Source organism: Pelodiscus sinensis, chromosome 1, assembly GCF_049634645.1.
Source record: "Pelodiscus sinensis isolate JC-2024 chromosome 1, ASM4963464v1, whole genome shotgun sequence".
Classification (NCBI taxonomy): domain Eukaryota; kingdom Metazoa; phylum Chordata; order Testudines; family Trionychidae; genus Pelodiscus; species Pelodiscus sinensis.
In genome coordinates this window covers 224,980,001-225,007,310 of record NC_134711.1, presented here as the reverse complement: position 1 = coordinate 225,007,310, position 27,310 = coordinate 224,980,001, and the positions used below count along the sequence as shown (strand labels likewise).

The 27,310-nt window shown below is 43.4% G+C and overlaps 1 protein-coding gene across 5 annotated transcripts; it reads left to right on the top strand.

Moving 5' to 3' along the window:
• Nucleotides 1-649: 649 nt before the first annotated feature.
• LOC102453557 (regucalcin-like) lies at nucleotides 650-25,941 on the top strand. Of its 5 annotated transcripts, none has more exons than XM_075916088.1 (7): nucleotides 713-870; nucleotides 9,603-9,768; nucleotides 14,064-14,246; nucleotides 15,342-15,557; nucleotides 17,930-18,061; nucleotides 22,707-22,861; nucleotides 24,645-25,929. In XM_075916088.1, the coding sequence occupies exons 2-7, from the start codon at nucleotides 9,606-9,608 to the stop codon at nucleotides 24,693-24,695; spliced, it is 900 nt and encodes a 299-aa protein (XP_075772203.1). In that variant the 5' UTR covers nucleotides 713-870; nucleotides 9,603-9,605; the 3' UTR covers nucleotides 24,696-25,929. The 5 variants fall into 5 exon arrangements, with proteins under 5 accessions (XP_075772223.1, XP_075772203.1, XP_075772227.1 ...); XM_075916112.1 differs by lacking the exon at nucleotides 713-870 and adding an exon at nucleotides 1,418-1,538 and having other exon boundaries at nucleotides 15,342-15,389; nucleotides 24,645-25,941; XM_075916082.1 differs by lacking the exon at nucleotides 713-870 and adding an exon at nucleotides 1,422-1,538 and having other exon boundaries at nucleotides 24,645-25,933.
• The last annotated feature ends 1,369 nt before the right edge of the window (nucleotides 25,942-27,310 follow it).

Sequence of the window (27,310 nt, the reverse complement as noted above, 5' to 3'; positions counted from 1 at the left end):
TGTTTGTTTTAAACCTGCTGCCTATTAATTTCATTTGGTGACCCCTAGTTCTTATATTGTGGGAATAAGTAAATAACTTTCCCTTTTTCACTTTTACCACACTAGTCATGATTTTATAGACCTCTATTATAACCCCTCTTAGTCACCTCTTTTCTAAGCTGAAAAGTCCAAGTATTTTTAATCTCTCTAATCATTTTTGTTGCCCTTTTCTGAACCTTTCTTGCTGTATTACCGAAATCCCAAATCCCACCCAGAGAATGTGGCTGCTGCTTTCAGTTCAGCTCCCAAACCTTGACCAATGGGGACGAACTGCTTGGTAGACTTTTATACACGAGGTATGGTGACTCTCCATCCCTTCAATGGAACTTTTTCTGATTCTTCATACAGAAGTTTTTCCATTTATATTTGAATGAACGAAGAGCAATCACCTCTCCCTGAGATTTCCTGCCCTGCTATCATTCATCTAATTTAATGGAATTTCTTCACTTTTGTTTTCATTAATTTGTTTATGTTATCTCCTGAACAGTGACTTGCACTGTTTTAAGGTAGGGTTGGGCAAGAACTCAACAACAGGAGAAGCTGTATCAGGAGGAGCAGCTGCTGTGCCCTAAAGGGTTTTTCATTCGTGATCTAAATCTATAGTCACGGGTTTGTGTATTTATTTCCAACCAACCTGGGAGAATCAAGGTATTCCTTTGCCTGAGAAATAATTTCTCTTGAAATAAGCAATAAAGTAATTGCTGCTTTGGGATTCAAAATCTTCCTGACCCAAGTTTCATTCAAGAGGGATTCTTGAAGGAGAAGGACGTTACATGAACATAACCCTTCAGTTGGCTTTAGGAGAATATTGCCGAGTTGGGTGCCACAGAGGTCAGTAGTGGCACTTGTGCCTGTTTATTAACAATGTAAATTCAGACAAGTTTGCTGTTGACTCTAAAAGAGGAGAATGGCAAATGCAAAGGTGAACAGAGTCAAACTGCAAAATGCAGGTTCCATCCAAAAAGAAGATGCTAGCAGTAGTAAGTGTAAAGTTGGATACTTTGGTGGAGGAAGGGGGAGGGGGCAGTTAGGAGGAAAGGAGTGAAGTGGGTCTGGCCCATGAAATCTCATCACCTAATAAACCATCTTGTTAGTCTTTAAAGTGCTACATAGTCCTGCCTTTGTTTCAGCCAGACTAGACTAACACGGCTACATCTCTATTACTATTCTAGAGAGAAAATTAGTAAATATTTGCAATGCCATAGTGACAAAACTGGTGTTCTCTGGTGAGTGTACTATGTGCACAAAATGTGTGTGTGTGTGTGTGTGTGTGTGTGTGTTTATGAATCTCATGCAGAGAGGTAATAGTGCCCTAGTACATGGCCCAGTGTCTGAACCAGTTCATTCAGTTTAGGAAAACTAAAATTAAAAGAACCCAACAGCAGTTGCATAAGGATTTGGAGGATAAGATATCAGGAGAAACAAAATGCTCTGAATGTGTGTGTAATCCTGATGTTGTTGGTGGAGAAGAAATGCTGTCAGGGACTGTGAACCCACAGGTACTATTGCAGAGGGATATGATCATGATCTGTGAATAGTGTTAGGTTGAGGATTTCAATCGAGAATTTTTCTGTTTCACAGAACAATAGGACAAGAAGCAAATTAACCGAGGATAAAGAAGGAAAAGTTGAGGAAAATGTTTAGTGTCTTGTTTAGTCTTGTTTTGGTGGGGATTAGAGGGTGGTGAGGTGCGCCACCCTGGGAGAATTTCTGAGATTTAATAGGGAAAACATGCATCTCACTACATGCTGGGTTACCTTTGCTAGCTGGTGTATCTGAGTAGCAAGCCTGGGCCTGCTTTAGGGTGTCTTGCAACTCAAGGGGCACATGGCAGAAGCACTTCATGAGCTTTGGGGAGCACAAGATAGCAATTGTGGCTGGCTATTGGGCAGGATGAAGATGACCTTTCCACAGATGTCCACCTGCATGCTTGCACATTCTCAGAGCATTTACATCTAGCTCTGTGTGACTTGTATTTTTTCATTGTAATACTGTTTTCATAACTGGCTTATAGCTGGGATGAATGCCTGACTATATTACATCCATACTGCTCTTTGAGAAAACAGTGCATTCGTTTTCATTGTTATGGTTATTACTTCACTTCTTGGCATTGCTTCATTTCATTTTAGCAATATGGTATTAAACTTTAGTCTCAGCAAGAGAAAAGTAGTGCTGTTTGGAAAATGTATTTTTCCCATAAAAAATTCTTGCTGAAAATGGATTTTTGGAGGCTTTGATTTAAAAATGATAATTTTTCATTTTTTGACAAACAAAAATGAACAATTTATATGGTTTTCAGGGGTTTTTTTTAAATGAAAACAGAATGTTTTTCCTCCCAAAATTTCCATTTAGTCAAAAAGGCATTTTTTTTAAATATATAAAATGGTAATTGTTTTTCAATCAGCTCTCTGTAGGAAAGGAAGGCCAGTAGGTTCCATGCTGTGAAACTGAGCCTGGCACAAACACCTGTGAAACATTCAAACACAAAAATTCTGGGGCACACCTGTTTGGGCTTGATGACAAAACAGTGTACTATGGAAAACTGTCAGGGGAACACTGGGTTAGCTATTGTTATTTGGGGAGGTCATTGTGTTTTACACTGACAGAAAAGCGCCTTCTGTTGGCAAACACTACACTACGGAGCTCTGCCAGTGTAGCTATACTGGCTATGTTTTTCTAGTGTAGACAAGGGTTCTTCACCACCATATTTAGAACCCAATATTCTAACACTTCCTTCCTTGAGGTCTCACGTAACATTATACAGGTTGGACCTCGCTGGTCCGGCACCCTGGGGAGCTGACTGATCCCAAATGAGTGGATTTGCCAGACCAGAGAAGGTCCCTCACCTCATGGCCCATGCTGCCCCCGCTGCTGCTGGGGCCGGAGTGCCATGGCCAGAGCTCTGCAGCCACCTGGCTCCACAGCTGGAACAGAGCTCTGCAGATGTGTGGTTGGGGTGGAGGGATGGGACCAAAGCTCCTCAGCCTGGGTCAGAGCTCCCTGGCTGCCGCTGGGGCTGGAGTTCCCCAGATGCTGGAGCCAGAATGCAGCCGGAGCTCCTCGACCAGAGACAGGGCATGGCTCCCCAGCTACTGCTGGGGTTGGAGCTCCTTGGCCGGGGCTGGTGGTCCATGGCCATGGCCAGGTTAGAGCTTCATGGCTGCTGGGGCTAGGGAGCACTGCTAGGGCCAGATCTCCCTGCCATGTCGTCCATCCTCCCCTTCCCCCCATACACACACACTCTGGGATCCTGGCTGAGTGTCCAGTGCTGCTTACGGCACTGCTGTCCCGTCGCCAGACCTCCCTCTTCCTGGACTTTGTGGTCCAGGAACATCATGGTACATGCCAGACCACAGATGTTCCCAGAACAGGGAAAGCTGGTTAAGGGAGGTACAACCTGTACTAAAAAAAAAAGGACAAATGCAAAATATTCCACTTAGGAAGGAACAATTTGTTGCACACATACAAAATGGAAAGAGCCTATCTAGGAAGGAGTACTGCAGAAAGGGATCTGGGGATCACAGTGGATCATAAGCTAAATATGAGTCAACAATATAAAACTGTTAAAAAACAGCAAACATCATTCTGGGATGTAGTAGAAGGAGTGTTGTAAGGAAGCCACAAGAAGCCATTCTGCTCTGCACTGATTAGGTTTCATTGGAGTATTGTGGCCAGTTCTGGGTGCCACAACAGGAAAGATGTGGACAAATTGGAGAATGTCCAGAGAAGAGCTGATTAAAAATGATTAAAGGTCTAAAAAACATGACCCATGAGGGAAGATTTAAAAAAGGTTTTGTTTAGTCCGGAAAAGAGAAGACTGAGAGGGACATGGTAACTATTTTCAAGTACATAAAAAGTTGTTACAAGGAGAAGGGAGAGTTTTTCTTCTGAACCTCAGAGGCTAGGACAAGAAGTAATGAGTTTAAATTGCAGCAAGGAAATTTTAGACTGGACATTAGGAAAAACAGAACTGTGAGACTCCATGGCTATGGACATGTTAATAAAACAAAGTGACACTGGTCCACCAGTGGTCTGGACGGTGCTTGGTTCTTCCATGAGATCCCTTCCATATGATTCTATGAAAATCTTATTTTCACCTCATTTTATCTCTCTAGTCACGTCTCTAAATTTAAAATGCCTGGACTAGTCACTTGACAACATGAATGGTGAAATATCTTCATTTTCCTCCTCTGCTCCCAATGACAGCTCTGAGCAAGATTTTCCTACCTTTTAGAATGTCCTGCTGCTGCTAGCATTATGAAACAGACCATTTTCAGGGCCTTGTTTCATGCCTCATCATTCATGTGACTGCTGACTGCACAGAAAATGTAAACAGCTAGCTGCTAAGTACAGATAACTATTACACATTTTTAATCTCTGAAACTGTTGACAGCTTTACTGTGTCAGCATAGGAAAGAAAACACCAATCCAGTCCTTGGGTTCATCTGCTGGAGCTATATGCTTTAATTAGTCCTTAATAGCTGAGTAAGTATCACATTGCCTCTTTATGCCCTGTAGCTTTGTTTAAATATTCTACCTTTTTGACTGTGTTGAAATGGCAGTGTCTTAAAATTGTGTAATTCCCAAAATTACTCAATTATCTTTCATAGACTATTATTCAATTGGACAGAAAATTTAATTGTTAGGTGTTGCTTTGTTGTTTAAGATTTCAATCTGAAGTTAAAATTGAGACACACACTCTCTCTCTTTCTGTGTGTGTGTGTGCATGACACAGAATCACAGGCACAGTGTGATTAATAGTAGATTCTTTTTATACGACTAATATATACTGAAGCCACAAACTTTGCTACAACAATGATTTTTAAAGGCATACAATATTTAACATTCAGAAATACTGTTTTAAAAAAGCTCTTGGAAAGAGGCTTCTAATAATACCATTTCTTTTTTACATCAGATTGGATGTTTTTATATCATTTGGTGTTTAGCACCTAACTGAAAAAACACTTCTTGAATACTCAAAACAATAGTAATTTCAAGTTGTTTCAATAAGGAAAATATTTAGATGGTACCAGGTTGAATCATACCACAAGGCTACGTCTACACTGGCATGATTTTCCGGAAATGCTTTTAACGGAAAAGTTTTCCGTTAAAAGCATTTTCGGAAAAGCGCGTCTAGATTGGCAGGACACTTTTCCGGAAAAGCACTTTTTCCAGAAAAGCGTCTGTGGCCAATCTAGACGCGCTTTTCCGCAAAAAAGCCCCGATCGTCATTTTTGCCATTGGGACTTTTTTGCAGAAAACACTACTGTGCTGTCTACACTGGCCCTTTTCCGGAACAGTTTTCCGGAAAAAGACTTTTGCCCGAACGGGAGCAGCATAGTTTTTCCGGAAAAGCACTGATGATTTTACATTAGATCGTCAGTGCTTTTCCGGAAATTCAAGCGGCCAGTGTAGACAGCTGGCAAGTTTTTCCGGAAAATCAGATGATTTTCCGGAATAACTTGCCAGTGTAGACACAACCCAAGAGTTTATGTATTACACCTGTGTGACAGCACAGGCTTGTAATGGGTTTAATGACATAAAAACACTATTTTCACCCATTACTTTTTAAACACTGTTCCCTTTGACTCTCACTCCACAGTTACATCCCTGGCATTGCTTAACAACATGAAAATACTTGGCAACATTACAAAAGCATTAAACTCGTGTCCTAGAATTGGGGAGAAGGAGGAATTACTCCAGGGAAATATCAGAAAATATATGTAGAAAAATGAATGAAAATCCATGTTAATAATAAAGTTTTTATGCAGTGTTGTTGTAACTTGCGAACAGGTGATTGCTAACAGGGAGTTTTGAGAGGGTATGTCTACACTACCCCCCTAGTTTGAACTAGGGGGGTAATGTATGCATACCGAACTTGCTAATGAAGCCCGGGATTTGAATTTCCCGGGCTTCATTAGCATAAAGCCGGCGCCGCCATTTTTAAAAGCAGGCTAGTGCGAACCCCGTGCCACGCGGCTACATGCGGCACGGACTAGATAGTTCGGATTAGGCTTCTAATCCGAACTATCTGTATGCCTCGTGGAACAGTGGGAAAGTCGTATACCATGAAGAAATACAGAGAGGAAGGGGCAAGAAAGGAGGACCCATGTTTCGAATGGAGAAGATAGGACGATCAACTGGTTACCTGAAGTGTTTGTACATTAATGCGAGAAGCCTGGGCAACAAACAGGAAGAACTGGAGCCCAGACCAAGAAATATGATTTAATTGGGATAACAGAGACTTGGTGGGATGACTCGCATGACTGGAGCGCTGTCATGGAAGGGTATAGACTGTTCAGGAAGAACAGGCTGGGGAGAAAAGGAGGAGGAGTTGCACTATATGTAAGAGAGCACTACGATTGCTCTGAACTCCAGTATAAAGAGGGAGAAAAACCTGTTGAGAGTCTATGGGTTAAGTTTAAAGGAGCAAACAACAGCATTGATGTTGTGGTTGGTGTTTGCTACAGGCCACCGAATCAGGTGGATGAGGTAGATGAGGCTTTCTTCGGACAACTGAGCAAAGCTTCCAGATCGTAGGCCCTGGTTCTCGTGGGGGACTTTAATCACCCTGACATCTGCTGGGAAACCAATACGGCAGTACACAGGCAATCCAGGAAGTTTTTGGAGAATGTTGGGGATAACTTCTTGACACAGGTGCTGAAGGATCCGACCAGGGGCCGTGCGCAGCTTGACCTTCTGCTCACAAACAGGGAGGAACTAATAGGGGAAGTGGAGGTGGGTAACAACCTGGGAAGCAGTGATCATGAGATGGTAGATTTCAGGATCCTGACGAAAGGAAGAAAAGAGAATAGTAAAATACACACCTTGGACTTCAAAAAAGCAGATTTTGACTCCCTCCGAGATCTGATGGGCAGAATCCCCTGGGATGTTAACATGAAGGGGAAACGAGTCCAGGACAGCTGGCAGTATTTTAAAGAAGCCTTATTGAAGGCACAGAAATAAACCATCCCGACGCGTAGCAAGAGAGGCAAACATGGTAGGAGACCGGATTGGCTTATAGGGGAAATCCTTGGTGAACTTAAGCACAAAAAGGAAGCTTACAAGGAGTGGAAACTTGGACAAATGACTAGGGAGGAGTTTAAATGTACAGCTCGAGAATGCTGGGGGGTTATCAGGAAGGCGAAAGAGCAAATGGAATTGCGACTGGCTAAGGATGTGAAGGATAACAAGAAAAGTTTCTACAGGCATGTTAACAAGAAGAAGGTGATTAGAGAGGGTGTGCGGCCCCTAATGGATGAAGAAGGTAACCTAGTGACAGATGATGTGGGGAAAGTTGAAGTACTCAATGCTTTCTTTGCCTCTGTATTCACGGACAAGGTCAGCTCCTGGACTTCTGCGCCAAGTGACGCAAGATGGGATGAAGATGGACAGCCTGTGGTGGGTAAAGAACAGGTTAGGAACTATTTAGAAAAGCTAAACGTACATAAATCCATGGGTCCGGACTTAGTGCATCCGAGGGTACTGAGGGAGTTGGCAAATGTCATTGTGGAGCCTTTGGCTATTATCTTTGAAAAGTTGTGGAGATCGGGAGAAATCCCGGATGACTGGAAAAAGGCAAATGTAGTGCCCATCTTCAAAAAAGGGAAGAAGGATGATCCAGGGAACTATAGGCCGGTCAGTCTTACCTCGGTTCCTGGAAAAATCATGGAAGGGATCCTTAAGGAATCCATATTGAGGCACTTGGATGAGAGGAAAGTGATTAGGAATAGTCAGCATGGATTCACAAAGGGCAAGTTGTGCCTGACCAATCTGATTAGCTTCTATGATGAGGTAACTGGCTCAGTGGACATGGGGAAGTCAGTGGATGTTATATACCTTGACTTTAGCAAGGCTTTTGATACGGTCTCCCACAATATTCTTGCCAGCAAGTTAAGGGATTGTGGATTGGATAAATGGACGGTAAGATGGATAGAAAGATGGCTAGAAGGCTGGGCCCAGCGGGTAGTGATCAATGGCTTGATGTCAGGATGGCAGTCGGTTTCTAGCGGAGTGCCCCAAGGTTCGGTTCTAGGACCGGTTTTGTTCAATATCCTTATTAATGATCTGAATGAGGGGATGGATTGCACCCTCAGCAAGTTTGCGGATGACACTAAGCTGGGGGGAGAGGTAGATACACTTAAGGGCAGAGATAGGGTCCAGAATGACTTAGACAAATTGGAGGATTGGGCCACAAGGAATCTGATGAGGTTCAACAAGGACAAGTGTAGAGTCCTGCACTTGGGACGGAAGAATCCCAAGCATAGTTACAAGCTGGGGACCAACCAGTTAAGTAGTAGTTCTGCAGAAAAGGACCTGGGGGTTATAGTGGATGAGAAGCTAGATATGAGTCAACAGTGTGCCCTTGTAGCCAAGAAGGCTAATGGCATATTAGGTTGCATTAAGAGGAGCATTGCCAGCAGATCCAGAGATGTCATCATTCCCCTTTATTCGGCTTTGGTGAGGCCGCATCTGGAGTATTGTGTCCAGTTCTGGGCCCCCCACTACAAAAAGGATGTGGACGCATTGGAGAGGGTCCAGTGGAGGGCAACCAAAATGATTAGGGGGCTGGAGCATATGACTTATGAGGAGAGGCTGAGGGACTTGGGTCTGTTTAGTCTGCAGAAGCGAAGAGTGAGGGGGGATTTGATAGCAGCCTTCAACTTCCTGAAGGGAGGTTCCAAAGAGGATGGAGACAGGCTGTTTTCAGTAGTGACAGATGGCAGAACAAGGAGCAATGGTCTCAAGTTGTGGTGGGAGAGGTCCAGGTTGGATATTAGGGAAAACTATTTCACTAGGAGGGTGGTGAAGCACTAGAATGGGTTACCTAGGGAAGTAGTGTTAAGTCTCGGCTTCACAAAGCCCTGGCCAGGTTGATTTAGTTGGAATTGGTCTTGGCTAGAGCAGGGGGCTGGACTTGATGACCTTCTGAGGTCTCTTCCAGTTCTATGATTCTATTATTCTAACTTTGTTGGTTCCAGGATATTTATTACAAGAGACAAGGTGGGCAAGATAACATATTTTATGTAATCTCAAAAGCTTGTCTCTCTTACCTACAGAAGTTACTCCAGTAAAATATATTATTCCACCTACCTTATTTAACTATAAATTGTAATAATGCTTTCTCATGTTTGACTCTTCCCTCACTCCAATTTTTGTTTATTCCCTCTTTTTGCCTTTTCCCTTTCTCTTCCAGAAGTCTGCTTAGCAAATATGATGGCTTTAGAATATCATCAGGAGTTTTTTTTTTATCAAGCTTTTAGTGTATTATAATTTGTCCAGATATAAAACTGTGATCCTCACTCTGTATTTCTCAATAGGCTAGTCCTCGATTGTGAAGTGCTAAGATAAGATAATAACGGGAGTCATATAAGTGCCATAGTCTAGATGTATTGGATCCCCCAAATATTTATCCTAATGCTGTGTGGCATCTATGGGACCATATCATTCACTAATTGGTGCTCTGAATATGGTGTTTCTATAAAAAAAATTCAGTACAAGCAGTCTTCTTTTATTAAAATTATTTTTTTCATGTGGCTCATCTTTTGCTCTCCTCCTCTCAGGCCATGTCTTCTATTAAGATTGAGACTGCTGTGAAGGAGAAGAACAGGATGGGGGAGTGCCCGATATGGGAAGAAAGGGAAAATGCACTTGTATATGTAGATATTAATTCACAGAAAGTTTGCCGATGGAACTCAGTCACCAATGAAGTATACAGTGTATCAGTGGGTAAGACAGAGCCACTCTGAGTCTTAAAATTGTGTGCTATTTTGTTTCTGTACCTTTTTTGTTTTTTTTCTGTATTATTGTCAGTGTATCTCTGCCATTAGATATTTATATGCAGTGAAATTGTAGCCATGTCCCAGTTTAGTAGTGCCATGCTGCCTGACAGCCAAGAGCACCAAACTCATGCTGGAGTGTCAGAAAATAGAGCATGTACTCCAAACTGATGGTATAGACTGTCATAAGATTTCACCTAGCCAGTTACAAATGTGTGGTTCCAAAATGCTATACTAGTTGTTATGATCTAGCCACAGACTGGTTCCTTTAGGCCCTGCAGTTCCTCCTGTACTACTCAGACAAACCAGACTTCTGTGACAAATGATTAGCAAAATCAAGAATCACATGTTTTTCTAGTCCCAAAGAACCAGATACACACTATAGGCCAGATATACTCAGGTCTTACCAAAAAACCATGCTTGTAGCCAGTCCTTTAACAACTAGAAACTAAAGGTTTATTAATATATAAAAAAGAGCATTATTAAGAGGTGCCAATGAATCATATCCATGACAGTTGATTTCAGTTTGTAGATCAGGATAATAGCAGTGATGCTAAATTTGCCAATTTGTAATAAGTCTTTCTGGTTCATCTCAAATTTTGGGGTCCTCAGTCCATTGTTCAAAGTTCTTCTTTTTTTTTAGAAATCATAATTCAGAGATGTGGAGTAGGAAAGAGACAAGGGGATGGTGTCACGCTCTCCAGTTTATTAACTCAAGCCTATGTGCATGGAAAGTTACTGTTTCAAACATGGAGTCAGGAATCACATTTTCTATGTGCCCTTGCTGAGTCAGAAGGCATCCATTGCCTATATGCTTTCTGAGGGGCCCTCTAAAAAAGGGGTGAGGAACCTTTTTTTGGCTCGGGGGCCGTTGATCCACAGAAAAAATCAGTCGGGGGCCACACATAAGTGAGAAGCAAAAAACAAAAAACAAACCTGACCTGGCCTCCAAGTGAGGAGAAAACACCCTCATAGATGTGGCCTCTGACTGGGAAGTAGGAAAAAGACATTCACCTCACTCCCCTCAAGCACCAGCTTTGGGGAGTGGGGAGAGACACTCAGGCCTTCCCCTCTAGGGCCAGATTAACTCCTCTGGAGGCCCAGGGCTAGTGGATTTTATGGGGCACTCCTAGGCTCTGGGGCCGGGCCAGAAATAAGGGGTTCAGTGTGTGGGAGAGGGCAATTAGGGAGTGGGCTGGGATAGGGTGAGGTATCTGGGCAGGAGGAAGGGTGCAGGAGCAGGCTGGAGGTGAAAGTGCAGAGTGTGGGTGGGAGACAGGGTATAGGAGCAGGATGGAGGACTTGGGAGGGAGGGAGGATGCAGGAGTGGGGTTGGGCTGGAGGGTCCGTGTGGGAGATGGGGTGCAGGAGAAGGATGGGATACGGGGTCTGAGCAGGAGGTATGGTGCAGCAGCGGGTTGGGGGTGAGGGTGTGGGGTCCGAGAGGGAGAGTGCAGGAGTGGGATACAGGTGTGGGGTCAGGGCGGGAGGGAAGATACAGCCAGGAGAGGGGAGAGGACTGGGGTGCCTATCTGGCACAGCACCTGAGGGGATGCAGGTGGCTTCGCACTGCTCTGCATGCAGCAGGGAAGCATTCCCTGCAGGCATCGTCCCCACTGCTCTCATTGGGGAGAAGGTGCTAGTGGTGGTGCGTGCAGGGAGCGCTTCCCTGCAGCACACAGAGCTGCTTCCTCCCCCTACGAGGCAGAGCCTGTGGGCTGGATCCAGCCCCAGTTTGCCTTGAACACATTCATGAGGCTTGGGGCTTGCCCTTCTCCCTGCAGCAGGGAGCTGTTTTGGTGTTCCAGCCACAGTGTCCTCCATGTGGCCGGAGAATCTGTGCTGGCTTGCTCCTCTGCTGGGGCAGAGGCAAGCCCCAAGCCTCATGAACTGGATCAAGGGCCTGAGGTTCCTCACCCCTGCAAAAGAATTGATTTTTCTGAATGGCCCATCAATCATCGCTGGCTGGTCTGGATGTAAATCTGTCCTGTGGGTGGTACCCAGGAATACAACAGGTTAGAGATACAAACATGCAGCAAAGGTTCATAACTTCATATAATACGATAATGCATATGACGGAGAATTTTAATCCGAGGGTTCCAAGCCTGTCCTAATTAATTCCAGACACCCTTCTTAAGCAACCAGCTTTATTCAGGAATGCATTCCAGGGCAAAAATCTCCAGGATACTCTCAGGAAAAGTTTCGCAACTTCTCAAACAAAAGGCAATGTCTTTTGTATCATCTTATATGGTAATCACCCCTTTCCCACTGACCACTTACAGTTGCCTGCGTACACAGGTCATGCCCCTTTGCACCAAATTCCCTCCAATCATTCCCCCTCACAGTCACTTTTCAGGCCTTACATCAGGTTCAAACCAGTTTCACCTATCCCCTCCTTGTTGTATACCCGTGTCCAAGCACGTACCTCTTTACAAAGACCAGACTTAACATCCAGGTCACACAAAGGTCATACTGACAACAAATTAAGTTTATCCTTCACATACACATAAACAGGATAGCATTCAACAAATCATCACTTTTCCAATGATGCACTACAAGGTATACTTTGTATGAAATGTATCACAATTTGTAACAGTGGTGCTATGTCAGTGGTGATAACTTTAGTGTACACATGGTCTTCTTTCTTTCTCCTCAGCATCAGAAGTAGTTTATAGCAGTGACTCTCAATCTTTCCAGACTACTATACCCCTTTCAGGAATCTGATTTGTATTGCGTACACCCAAGTTTCAACTCACTTAAAAACTACTTGTTTACAAAATCAGACATAAAACCACAAAAGCATATTGTCACAGCATATTGTGGCTGAAAATTTGCTTCCTTCCTCATTTTATCTTATGAAATCTTAGTTTGTATTGACTTTGCTAGTGCTTTCCAGGTAGCCTATTGTAAAGCTATTTAGATGAGTTGATGTACCCCTAACCCTAGAAGACCTCTGCATACCTTTAGGGGGTGCAAGTACACATGGTTGAGAATCACAGGTTCATGGCATTTTATGCTGTCCTTTTACTTTCAATTGAGACAAGTGAACTGACTCCTAGGCTGTGTCTAGACTGGCAAGTTTTCCCGCAAAATCACATGATTTTGCGGAAAAACTTTCCAGCTGTCTACACTGGCCATTTGAATTTCTGCAAGAACACTGACGATCTTACATGAGATCGTCAGTGTTCTTGCGGAAATACTGTGCTACTCCTGTTTGGGCAAAAGCCCTCTTGCACAAATCATTTGCGCAAGAGGGCCAGTGTAAACAGCACAGTACTGTTTTCCGCAAAAAAGCCCCGATCGCAAAAATGGCGATTGGGGCTTTTTTGCGGAAAACAGAAAACTTTTCCGCTAAAAGCATTTTCGGAAAATCATGCCAGTGTAGACGTAGCCCTACAGTCATTGTTTAGCAATCCAACAAGACAGAGAATTATAGTTATCAAGGTGGAGGTCCCAAAAGCATGGCTTACTGGGTCTAAGTCCAAAGTCAGAAAGAAAGGCCACAGTTTTCCTGGCAGCTATAGATGATTTTTTTTTCTGGCTGCTTGAGCTTTTAGAAATAGTGAGGATCCTGAAAGAAAACTGAGACTACAAGCTATGCTAATGATCACAATGGAAGGTAAAGTTATAGAGGTGGCAAGTTTTTCAGAGTCCCTCATTGAATTCAGCTGTTCTCCATCCAGGTACTGATCTCAGCCATGCCCTTAGGGAGCAAAGAAATGGCACTGCACATCTAGTGAGAAGGTGATGTCAGGAGGATATAGAGCAGGGGTTGGCAATCTTTTAAACCAAAGAGCCAAACCACATCAAAATTCAGAACAAGTGGTCAACAAAGAGCTGTATAAGAATGTCCATTTGCATGACTGAAAATATATTATGTAATAGTATTGATAATTGACATAATGATTAATATAACATAAATGAAACATACTCACAGACTTTATTGAATGGGACTTCTGCTGCTGCGTTTTTTTATTTGAAGTTTACATCATAACTGGTCAAATTCAGGTTCATGCATGCATTCAAGCTACATGAGTAATTACATGTTTTTAAAATTTTTAATTAATTTTTCATTTTAATTTAAAAAGTTGCATGTAGTTTTGGAATGACAAAAGAGCTATATTTGGTTCCATACTGAGCCATATTTGGCTTTAGAGCCATAGGTTGCAGACCCCTGATATAGAGCATATGAAATAACATGATCTGACATTCACTGAATTTTTCCTGTCCCCCTCCTCTTTGCAGATGCTCGTGTTGGCTCAGTGGCTCTTCGGAAGTGTGGGGGTTATGTCATTGCACTGGGAACCCGATTTGCCTTTTTAAACTGGGAAACGGAGTCAGTAACCAATATTGTTGAACTCGAACAGGATAAACCAAACAACAGGTTCAATGATGGGAAAGTGGATCCAAAGGGGAGGTTTTTTGCTGGTATGTTTGTTAGGCTTTTCACTCTGAATGAAAAAGGACTATTTCTAGTGTGTATTGTACTTTTATTCTCTGGGAACTTGATTCTTCAGCTGAACTTCACTCAGCAGTAAGTGAAGACACTACTGCAGAATCATGGAAGCAGAAAGTAGTGTTTAGATGCTTCTGATTGTGTGACAGATCAGGAGAACGTACTCACAGTTTAAAGTGGGGCTGAGCTGGATGTAGCAAGGATAGACACGCAGTCTGGCCTGTCTAGTAAGTGGCCTATGTTTTTCTTTGCTGGACATGTTTTTAACTGTGCCTCGTAAGCAAAAATACAGGCCTTTTACTAGACATGTAAAGAAGCCAGCGAAAGATTTGTATGGGTTGTTGGGTAAAATCTTGGGTCCTTTCATTGACTTCAGTGGAGTCAGGATTTCACTCTTTGGTTCCCCATTCCTTTGGGGCTTGTAGATCCAAAATGAAGGCCTGATTCTACAAATGCGTGCTATCGAACACAGCAATTAGTAGTGAGAGCAGATGCACAGAGTCGTGACTGTAATTTCTATACTTGGCAGTGTTTCCAGAATTAGGTTCTAATGGAGCAAGTTGGAAGAGCTGCTGTCCCCCAGGGGCACCAGACTGCTCCCCAGGCAGCCCGAGCACATTCACTTCTAGCTCACTGAGCCAGACAATACCCCTTCTCCTTTCCCTTCTCAGCCCTGTTACTGTTGCAGCCATCTCCAGCCTGGTACCCTCCCCCCATACACATAGTGTTCCCTGAAGTCCCTGTGCCTTGCTCTACTCCTTGAGCTGGGCTCCCTCTCTCCCAGCCTTGCCTGGCCCCCACCTGCTCACTCATATGCCACAAACTTTTGCTCCTGGCAGAGAGGGACACTGTTGCAGCTCTAGGCTTCCCAGGAGGGAGGGGTAGGGTGAAACTGGAGCCCTCAGCCCAGATCACGCAGCCCAAAGGCAAGCCTTGGATGGAACATCTGATGAGTTCAGTGGGAACTCCATATACTCTAAGGAGAACATGAGGAGGTCATTATTGTTGTTACCAGGAAGAGTCTCCAGGATGCTGCATTCCAGCCACTGATCCCATTATCTTTCTAGGTACCATGGCTGAGGAGACAGAACCTGGTGTGCGAGCAAGACGCCAAGGTGCCCTCTACACACTCTTTCCGGATTATTCTGTAGTGAAGCAATTAGACCAGCTGGACATCTCTAATGGATTGGATTGGTCACTAGATCACAGAACCTTCTTTCATATTGATAGCCTAGCATACGCTGTCCAGGCCTTTGACTATAATGTGCACACAGGAAAAATCGGTACAGATGCTTTTCTTAAATCAGTTTTTACATCAATGTAGTTTGACTATCTGCACAAAGAGACAGGTGTATATTTGGCCATGACATAGATGACAAATTTCTAATGCTCTATTCACAAATTGTCAGTGAACAAAGGAAATCACAATTTATGAACCAACATTATTTGGTAAACATTTCTTGGATTAAAGGTTGTTCATGAACAGTTCATTGTGAGAGTTCAGAAATGGAACTGTTTTGATTGGATAGCTAGGTGTATTGCCAAGAGGCAATGGTTCTTCCTTTAAGGGATTTGGAGGCAATAAGCACACAAATTGGGTGAAGGCTTAAAGATTTTACTAAGCAAATATTAAGGTAAAATACAATGCTTAATATTAGAGTAAAATACAATGAAACAAATCTTAGAATAAAATACAATACTTATTAAGCCTAAGCAAATCTTAGAATCAAATGCAATTCCTATGTCCCTTCTGCTGCCAGGAACCCCCTGAAGAAGGACAGCGGATGGATCCCAGAGGCCAGTGCGTAGCACCTTCTGCAGCTTTGGTCTACGCCAAGGTTCTAATGTTAGGAATATTCCCGGTCTTTATATACTGTTGGATCTACAGTAATCACACCTGTTGTTCTGAGAACCTAACAAGATCATTGATACATTGCATATTTTCCCACATCCAATAATTAGCTTGTTGATACTTAGCATATTTTCCCAGGCCAAATAATTAGCATTATCAGGTGGGAAACATCCAGCAAAGATATCAATGTGATCTTCCCAAGCCCTCCTGCTCTTCCATACCAGGTGCATGACCTTGGGACCTGTCCCAGAGCTTGTTGAAAGTCAACAGTGCATTCCTACACTGTACCATCTTGAGCAAACAGCTCACTCTGTGAGAACAACAAAAGAATAATAAGAAGCAAAAAGCACAAATGGCTTCCTAGAGCATCCAGGCCTGTAAGAAAACGCAGGCACAAAAGGAACGATTGTGGTACATCACCTAATTTCCCCAACCTCACAATCGTCTTCCACATTTTCACTACACCAGGTCAAGTTAAGAGCGGATGTTAAGAGTGCACAAAGGAAGCACAATCACAATGAACTGTATCAGTCCTACAAAATCCATAAACAGTGCTATATATTCTTGAGTGTCATCTACTGGCACACTTTCTGTTAACTCTCACAAGATTGTACTTTATGTTTCTCTTCCTTGATTTGCAGACGCATATTTTTAAAATCAGACTTCCAGTATGAATGCTCACAAATGTAAATTTAAAGTTTTTCACAGACGTTCTGTAGCATTCATGCAAAATCCACAATCTGAGCAAATATTTCTTGCTTACTACAGTCTTTGCAGAAAGAAGACTGGAATGTGAGTACAACTGGCACAAATTCATTTAAAAACTTAAACAGACATTCAGTGAAATGTTTTTGGCCCATCTAGTATAGCAGCAATTCTACTGAGACTAGTTATCTCATGTCAGTTTTGATTCAAATAACAGAACTGGTTCCCTTTACACTCTAATTGGTGCAGAGTTTAGGCATGTATAAACAAAATATTTAGCAGTAGAATAAAAATGCCCTGGTAGACTTCCTTTGCTTATTTCTATAAATTTCTGGTGAGAAGATTTTTCTATGACACCTATTTTTCCAAAAATATAAAAAAAACTCCTTTCATACTGCTTTTATACTGGTGAATCTCCATTATGGTTGCAAACTAGGGTTCTGATCTTACATTGTCATCAGGAGTACTGTTGCTATTGGGAGACTTCAGTGCATCATTGGGACTCCAGGTGTGCACAGCTGTTTGCACAGAATACTACATTGGATTGTGGTTTAGGCATTTAATTATCGGTGCCTAATTTTGAAAATTATGTTCTTGGTGTCCAAAACCCAATTAAAATAATAAGTTTTTAGCTGGTCAACAAGAAGCCAGTTTCTCTTTGTATTAAAATGACTTTTTGCTCTTTGTCTGGGAAACATTATGTATTACCTACATTTAAATTAAATAGTTCTGTGGTTTGCATATGAAAAACCCACACAGGCAGATTGTCATAAACTGGCCTAGGGCTAATATATCGAACAATATCGATAGAACAGATTCTACAGTAACAAAGATCTGAACTCCTCACTTGGTAAAAGCACGTCAGTTATAACCTCAGATAGCAGCTCTAGTGGGGTTCAGTCGAACTATGTCCTGTCATCCATCTCTAGGCATCTGTGCACAAGTCAAGTTTTTGTTGAAGGCTTTTGTCACAAAATGAGATGATTTGCCCACAAAATAAGGACATTGAAGGGACTGTGGAAGTTCTTAAATGAATTTGTTAACTTAGGATATGGGACAGTGTCACTCTCCGTGCTGATTTCATAATTCCTTTTACAGATGGCTGTAAAGTTTTGTACCAATTAGAAAAGGAGGAGCAAATGCCTGATGGAATGTGTATTGATACAGAAGGGAAACTTTGGGTGGCCTGCATTGATGGAGGGAGAGTGATCCGTTTAGACCCTGAGACAGGTAAGCCCTCACAAAGATGAACTGGAGTTTTGTATTAAAGGATCCAATGTCAGGACAGGAATCACCTGTGCCACATGTATTGCTTGAGGAAGGCGGCCTCTGTCTATCGAGTTTGGCTTTTGTGTTAAAGGTTCTGTTTGTGGCCTACTCTGATAACAGCTCACTTCCCCTTGGGATTAGGCACAAGAAACTGGCAACAAATATGAACTCATAAACATAGGGTACACATCCAGAAATTAAACCCATTAGCTTCCTTCGAATCCCTCCTTTGCCATGATGCCTGCAAAAAAACTTGGCAATGGATAGACTGCTGGTGTGCTGAGTCCACAGCCTATCATGCTGACCAGTATTGTCTTATTTCTTCCTTGTACTCCCTGCTCTGTCTCCATCTGGTGTCTCTTGCCTTATACTGTGTGCAATTCTAGTCACCTAATCTCAAAAAAACATATTCATATTAGAAGAGTTACAGAAAAGGGGAACAAAAATGGCTAGGGGGTATAGAACAGCTTCTATATGAGGAGAGATTCAAAAGAGTGGGACTGTTCAGCTTGGAAAAGAGAAGACTGAGCATGGTTATGATCGAGGTCTATAAAGTCATGAATGGTGGGGAAAGTGAACAAGAAAGAATTATTTACTCCTTAACATAACACGAGAACAGGAGTCACTCAATGAAATTAATAGGCATCAGGTTTATAACACACAAAAGGAAGTATTCACATAATGCACAGCCAACCTGCAGAACTTTTTGCTACGGGGTGTTGTGATGGCTAGAAGAATAACTGGGTTCAAAAAGAATTAGGCAAGTTCATGGAGAATAGTTCTATCAATGGCTATAACTTCAGGTGGTCAGGGTTACAGCCCAATGCTTTGGGGCTACATCTACACTGCAGGCTTCTTGCGCAAGAACGGCCTTCTTGTGCAAAAACTTACGGAGCGTCTACACTGCACATGCGTTCTTGCGCAAGTAAATTTACAGTAAAGCATCAGAACAGAGGGCTTCTTGCACAAGAGTTATTTCTCTCCCCACATGGAATAAGCCTTCTTGTGCAAGAAGATGGGAATCTGAATAATTATCCTGATTTAGCAAAGGTCTTCTGCATGTGCTTAAAGTTAAGCAAGTACTTAAGTGCCTTGCTAAATTAGGATCAAAGCAATTGGATTTGTAAATGTTACTTTTCATGAGAAATGTTGGTAATTGAACCTTAATTATCTGTGAGTGGCACAGGAGTTTTGTAATAGCTTTCCAGAGACCAATGGAAAACTGTGACATCACGAAGCAGGTTGAAAAGGTGACAGTGAAACTTGGCTCCAAGGAAAACAAATTTAGAATTGAGCAGCTGATGATGGTGGGATATTGTGAAGAGTTTTAAATGGTTGGTGTTACTTTACTCCAGGGCTACGTCTAGACTGGCATGATTTTCCAGAAATGCTTTTAACGGAAAAGTTTCCGTTTAAAGCATTTTCGGAAAAGAGCGTCTAGATTGGCACGGACGCTCTTCCGCAAAAGCACTTTTAGCCATTTTAGCCATTGGGGCTTTTTTGCGCAAAACAGTACTGTACTGTCTACACTGGCCCTCTTGCGCAAATGATTTGCGCAAGAGGGCTTTTGCCTGAACGGGAGCAGCATAGTATTTCCGCAAGAACACTGACAATCTTACATGAGATCTTGCAGAAATTCAAGTGGCCAGTGTAGACAGCTGGCAAGTTTTTCTGCAAAAGCAGCTGATTTTGTGGAAAAACTGGCCAGTCTAGACACAGCTCAGGAGTTTGAAGAGATTATCTACATGAATTGAAGTTTGGGATGAATGCTCTCCATCTGTCCCACAGTTACTGTTTGTCACTCTGGTACAATCCACCACCCTTCTCTCTCCTCACAGTCCAAGTCTTTCCTGAAAATTCACAGGAAGGGAATAAAATCAAACCTTAAAGAAAAAAGTTTGTTACACTTTTTCTAGGCTTCCCTGAGCAATCCTCTCTTCTTTCTGCTTATTAGATGGTAAACCATTCAAGGCAGGGACTGTAGCTATCTTAGAAATCACTGGACTTTAGGAATCTAAATATCTTTATGGATCTGGGCCCTTGTGAGAACATTGCCAGCACTTAATAATAGTTGCTATCACTACTAATTGGATACTGAGGCTTTAATTATGAGTTAAACATTCTGGACCAAGCCCTCAGCTGGTATAAACTGGCTTATTGGCACTTCTCCACTAATTTCTGAGTGCTATATTGATTTACACCAGCTGAGAATCCTGATTCCATGTGTTTGATTACTTGCCAGTATAACTGTTTTTCTCTATTAGCATTCCACACCGTGATAAAACCCCCCACTGCTAACCTAGATCAGCTGACTTGAGCTTCAGGGGCTTGGCTCTGGGATTGAAAAACTGCTGTGTAGACATTTGGACTTGGCCTGGAGCCCAAGTTCTGGGACCTTGAGAGTTTAGAGGGTTCCAGGGCTCAGGTTCCAGTCTACACAGCAATTTTTAGTCCTGGATCCCAAGTCTGCTGGCCAAGCTGTGATACTTTTATCTCTGAGTAGATATACCCTTGGTGATATAATGCAGTGTTAAGAAAAAACAGAAACATTTAGCCAAAGTCAGAAATGATGCATGTAATTAGATTTCAGTAATCTGGCACAATCTATATGCCAGGAGGAGGAGAGGGAGAGCAGAGCGATGAGGTTGTTGCAGGAAAGGCAACCAGCAGAAGATGCTAAGAAGTTGTGAGAAAAAGGATTCACTGCCTTTATTTTTTGTTTGTTGAGCCTCTTAATACAAGCTCCACCTTTCCAGCCCTTTCGCAAGTAAGTTACGCTCACTCACTCATGCTGATTTACTGATGTGTAATATCCTCCTCCCATTTATGTCCCCTCTGAATCCGACCCAAAGGCTATGTCTACACTGGCGGGTTGTTGCGCCAGAAGTATGCAAATGAGGCTAATCGTGGAATATTGCTGAGCCTCATTTGCATATCTAATGAGCCACCATTTTTGCAGAAGAGGCTCTTGCACTATAAGGAGCTGTCTATACTACCCCTTCTTGTGCAAGAAAAACCCTCTTGTGCAATGTTGCTACGCTGGTTGTTTTCAGGAATAACGGCATTGCGCAAGAGGGTTTTTCTTGTGCAAGAAGGGGCAGTATAGACAGCTCCTTATAGTGCAAGAGCCTCTTCCGCAAAAATCGTGGCTCATTAGGTATGCAAATGAAGCTTGGCAATATTCCACGCTTAGCCTCATTTGCATACTTTTGGCGCAATAACCTGCCAGTGTAGACATAGCCAAAGTGTCCAGTGTTGGGTGCTTTGTAGTACAGTCCACTATGTTTGCCTGTTAAACCTGCAATTTAAGAATCTCTTTAGTGCTGAAATGTCTCCAGGATGCGCTGTTTCAGAACTAGACTTCAGTGGGCATGTGGCCTGCCTGTTACTGATCACGCAGGGGGGCTGTGTCTAGACTGGCCACTTTTTCTGGAAAAGCAACTGCTTTTCCGGAAAAACTTGCCAGCTGTCTACACTGGCCGCTTGAATTTCCGCAAAAGCACTGATGATCTCATGTAAGATTGTCAGTGCTTTTGCGGAAATACTATGCTGCTCCCGTTCGGGCAAAAGTCTTTTTCCGAAAAACTTTTGCGCAAAAGGGCCAGTGTAGACAGCAGAGATTTGTTTTCTGCAAAAAAGCCCTGATCGTGAAAATGGCGATCGGGGCTTTTTTGCGGAAAAGTGTGTCTAGATTGGCCACGGATGCTTTTCCACAAAAAGTGCTTTTGCGGAAAAGTGTCCTGCCAATCTAGACGTGCTTTTCCAAAAATGCTTTTAATGGAAAACTTTTGTGATAAAAGCATTTGTGGAAAATCATGCCAGTCTAGCCGTAGCCGTAGTGTTGCCTGTATTTGAAAAAGGAACTGGATCAGTGTACAGGTTGGCCTTCCCTGGTCTGGCACCCTCGGGACCTTAGTGGCCCTGAATCAGGGAGTTTGACGGACCAGAGGTGTCCAAGCTCCCGTCGACCATCAGCCATGCTGTGGGCTCCACCCTGTCCGGCAGAATTCAAGGCCACTGGAACCCTCTGCCACTGGGGTTGTACCCTCCCAGCCCCCCCAGCTGCTGGCGTGATTGGAGTTCCCCTGCAGCTGGTCCGGCTGGGAGCTTCACGGCCACTGCCACTAGCCCCTGTGCTGTTGGTCTGGCCTGGGGCTTCCCAGCCACTGCTGGCTCCTCTGTAGCCAGTCTGGCCTTGGGCTTCCCACTCACAGCCAGTGCCCCTGGCACTGGCCCCACTGCAGTGTATCTGCCAGCTCCCCTGCCGCTGGACTCCCAGCAGGCCCCATTCCCAACCACTGGGACTCTCTGGCCAGCAACATCTGTCGTCCTTTTGGGACCACAGATGTTGTCAGACCAGAGAGTCCCAGATTTTGGAGGTGCAACCTGTAGTAAAATGTAGGAGGTGGTGCCTTTGAACCAATTCAGCACAATTCTCTACAACTGTCCTTACAGAAACTGCTTCTTTCTGATGGGGGAAACACTCTATTCATATTGTAAAAGGCTCAGTCTGAGAATCACAGAGGCTGTCCAGTTGGTTAATAGCAAATTACTTGCTATATTTTCCTCAGAAAGTTTGAATCAAGTAACCATTAATTTCCTCTAGGGAAAAGAATCCAGACTGTGATGCTGCCTGCTTCAAGGATCACCTCCTGCTGCTTTGGTGGAAAAGATTATTCAGAAATGTATGTGACTTCTGCTTATGATGGGCTAGACCAGGCAGCTTTGGCAAAGGAACCTCGGGCAGGGGAGATTTTCAAGGTGATTGGATTTTGTTTCTTTCATTTGAAAGATTAAACATTCCAGGTTGGTTAGTAGTACAGTAGTTCAAATCTGGCAGCTCTGGCCAAGATTGAAATGTACCCTTGATCTTCATATTTCTGGACTTTTTATGTCCTTTATAGTTGTTTGTTCAACCTTTTGGCCCTTATTTCTTTTTTTGTGTTGTATCAGTTTTACAAACATCACTGTTCTTTGCCCTATTGTACTGTCTTATATTTTGTTAGTTCTCTCACTTTGAACTGTGACAGATTATCTACATTTTTACAAGACAACTAATTATCTTTTATTAAAACACAATGACAATGGGGGAAAATGGATTAAGAAATGTAATAGGGACACATAAATACCTAAGACTGATGGTTTGTAGAACAGGTAGGGTTGCCAGGTGTCTGGTATTGAACTGGACAGTTTGGTATTTTCGCCTCCTATCCGGTAACAAAAAAATTCAGAAAATACCAGACACCTAAAATGTCTGGTATTTTCTGATTTTTTTCCCGGCCAGGAGGTGAAAATTCTGGGCTGTCCAGCTCAATATGAAGGCAGCCTGGCAACCCTAGGCTACGTCTACACTGGCCCCTTTTCCGGAAGGGGCATGTAAATTTCATGAGTCGTAGTAGGGAAATGCGCGGGGGATTTAAATATCCCCCGCGGCATTTAAATAAAAATGTCCGCCGCTTTTTTCTGGCTTTTAAAAAAGCCGGAAAAGAGCGTCTACACTGGCCCCGATCCTCCGGAAAAAGCGCCCTTTTCCGGAGGCTCTTATTCCTACTTTGAAGGAATCCCCCGCGCATTTCCCTACTACGACTCATGAAATTTACATGCCCCTTCCGGAAAAGGGGCCAGTGTAGACGTAGCCCACGTGTTTACCGAGGAGCTGTCCAGCCTGGCGCAGGGAGGAAAGATGGTGGATGGCCACCGGTAGCCTGTTAGGGCCAAAAAGCGTCACTATGCGTTTCTTAAAGGGGCCTTCTTTTTTGGGGGAGGGTCGGTATTTTTTCTAAAGCCATCTGGCAACCCTAAGAACAGAATTACTGAATTGTATTTTGTTATCTGGAATCAACCTTAGGATTTTGTACTGCTTCCAATCACTGTGATATCTGTTCACCTTGGCTACGTCTAGACTGCCATGTTTTTCTGCAAATGCTTTTAACAGAAAAGTTTTTCCGTTAAAAGTATTTGCGGAAAAGAGCGTCTAGATTGGTACGGACGCTTTTCCGCAAAAATGCTTTTTGCGGAAAAGTGTCCGTGCCAATCTAGACGCAGTTTTGTGCAAGAAAGCCCCGATCGCCATTTCGCCATCAGGGTTTTTTTGCACAAAACAGTTTTTAGCTTTCGACACTGGCCCTCTTGTGCAAAAACATTTCCGGAAAAGGGCTTTTGCCCGAACGGGAACGTCAAAGCATTTGCGCAAGAAGCACTGATTTCAGACAGTAGAACGTCAGTGCTTTTGCGCAAAATCAAGCGGCCAGTGTAGACAGCTGGCAAGTTTTTGCGCAAAAGCAATTGCTTTTGCGGAAAAACTTGCCAGTTTAGACACAGCCCTTTTGTATAAAATCTATTTGCAATTGACAGTCCCTAATGAACTTAGTGGAGTCATTTGGTTCTTTTCCCTTTTCAGATTATAGTGAGCTGTAGCTGGGTTCTTTTTAGGTATGTTAGAAGGCTAATAAATTACAATGTGTGTGTTCTGATTGTGTGAGATATGTCTGCTTCCAAAGCAATCAATTAAAGACTGACGTTGTTGTTGTTGTTTTTTAAACAGATAACAGGCCTGGGTGTGAAAGGAATCCCACAATATTCATACATTGCTTAAATATTAATACTTTATTGCAAACAAAATAAATGCATGGCCAACGTAGGAGCAATTTTGAACAGGAACTGCTTATTGAATTGCAAACCTATCTATCTGAAGATTTTTCTATGCACCTTTTGAACCTTCATTTTCTGAAACTTAAAACTAATTTTTTCTTCTCCATGTTTGGATCTACAGCCTGATACCAAAATGAAATTTTAGCAGAAGCAGATAAATGAGGTTACTTTAGAACTGAAAACAATTTTTCAAAATGTGTAGACTTTTAAAATTTCTTATGCTCTTGCATAAGCCTTCTTTATTGTTTACTCAGCATTTCTATCTTTTAAAAATTGTTATGACCAGTTCTATTCTGGCCTACTTGTGTAGTTCTGAAGACAGAATTTTATTTTTATTTTCATGCTACTGTACAATGATATAACTGTAATGAGACATGCTCTGATTTGTGTCACTCTTTCAAAAGTGCTGACTGGAACCTGGTTGTTCTTCTGACTTTTGATTTCTCAGTATGGGTCTATTTTTAGCAGTCACCCTTCTCCACTTTTAGTTATTTTGCCCCACTGACCCTTTTCTCCTTTCTTTATCTTCATTTCTCTCTTGTCTTTTTAGTTTAGGCCAAATTCTATGCAGCTGAAAATAAATTATGATCATGTTACAAAGTGTTTTGAAAATGTTCTTTTGAAACAAAAATTATCCTGGGAATGCTGTATGTATGTGTATTCACCTTTACTCAGGCCTGTAATACAGGCTTGTCCTTCGCTCCTGTTGCAGATGTGGCATTTCTTTCCCTCCACTGCTTTGTGTCTGTTCCTTCAACTCCCATCCTTCTCTCTTTCTATTAATTTAACTCTTTTATAATTCCCCTGGGTATCTGCAAAGGAGCCTCATCAGATTGTATATCAGGTTTGCAGTTCTTGACCTTGTCTACAAGGCTCTATACCTCTGTGCACATCTCTCATTGCACTTCCCCGTCTCTGTACTCTCCTAAACTCAGATTTTTCCATTTGTCTCCTCACACAAACATCACTGTACCTTAATTCCATGCCACCGCCTGTGCCTGGAATACTCTCCTAAGAATCTGACCTCATTAAAATCCCTGCTAAAATCTTATCTCGGCCACAAGGCATAAAGAAGAGAGAAGAATAATTGTTGTAACATGTCTACTTCAAGTACCTGAGTCATACCATGATCTTATTTAATGCTGTTCAACCTGCTCCTACTCCATAGTTGTTTCTCACCCTTACTTGTTATATTACTTAATTGTAGGTTGTAAGATCCTTGAGACAAGAACCTTGTTTAGTGAAATGTCCCTGTGAGGTAACTGGGTACCATACAAAGAATAAATAACCATTCCCACAGTCCGTCTCTCAGAGCATACCTACACTAGGAAATTATTTCAAAATAACTTAGTTTGAAAACAGTAACTTCCAAATAACAATTTCAAAATGAATCATAGAACACTAGAACTGGAAGGGACCTCAAGAGATCATCAAGTTCAGTCCTCTGCTCTCACAGCAGGACCAAGCACCATCTAGATTGGGATGGGCAATAATTTTTGAGTGGAGGCTACTTCAAAATTTTGAAGTGGTCGCGGCCCTCCCTGGAAAGGGAGAAGGGCAGGAGCCTCTGGCAGAAGGGGTGGAGCCTTTAAATAGCAGCTTTTAAAGGGCTCGTATCTCCCCTGAGGCTCCCAGGCATCATATTAGGAGGGGATGGGAGCGGCAAACCCTTTTAATTCCTGCTATTTAAAGGGCTCACTGCTCCTGACTGTGCTGCTAACGGGTTGCCTTCTATTTAAAGGGCTTGCACCTTCCCTGGGGCTGCTGCCTGACAGCCATGGTGAAGGTCTTAGGCCTTTAAATAGAAGCAGCTGAAAGGGTTCGTGCAGCTTCGAATCCCAGGCAACACACTAGAGCAGTGGTCCCCAACCTTTCATGGCTGCCAGGCATCCGGGGGCGGGGCCGCTCACGCACCGCATGCCTGGGTGTGGGGTCGCCCATGTGTCCTGCGCCCGGGGCCAGCACTGCGCATGTGCCATGCACCCGGGACAGGGACTACCCGTGAGCCCTGGGCTGGCACTGTGCATGTGCCGTGCGCCCGGGGCAGGGGCTGCCCACGTGCCCTGAGCCCAGGGCCAGCATCACGCATGTGCCGCGTGCCCGGGGCAGTGGCCGCCCATGCGCCACACACCCGGGGCTGGCACCACGCATGTGCCGAGTGCCGGGGGCGGGGCCAGCCCAGATGTTTCGGAGGGCGCACATAAATGCCCCAGCGGGCGCCATGGCGCCCGTGGGCACTGCACTGGGGACCACTGCACTAGGGGGTGGGGCCTGGAACAGCCTTGTGGGCTAGATCAAAGCCCTGGGTGGGCCGGATCCAGCCCACTGAGTGGCTTTTTCCCAACTCTGATCTAAATCATCCCTGATAAATGTTTATCTAACCTGCTCTTAAATATCTCCAGTGATGGCGATTCCACAACCAAACCCCCCACCCCCACCCCGGGCAGTTTATTTTAGTGTTTAACCAGCCTGACAGTTAAGAAGTTTTTCCTAATGTCCAACCTAAACCTCCCTTGCTGCAGTTTGAGCCCATGACTTCTTGTCCTATCATCAGAGGCC

Bases quoted from the DNA above. Each gene is read 5' to 3' on its own strand.
- LOC102453557 (XM_075916082.1), top strand. From the start codon at position 1,512: ATGCTGTCAGGGACTGTGAACCCACAG. The intron at 9,769-14,063 runs GTAAGACAGAGC...TCCTCTTTGCAG, and splicing joins AGTATACAGTGTATCAGTGG to ATGCTCGTGTTGGCTCAGTG. The intron at 18,062-22,706 runs GTAAGCCCTCAC...AATTTCCTCTAG, and splicing joins CCGTTTAGACCCTGAGACAG to GGAAAAGAATCCAGACTGTG.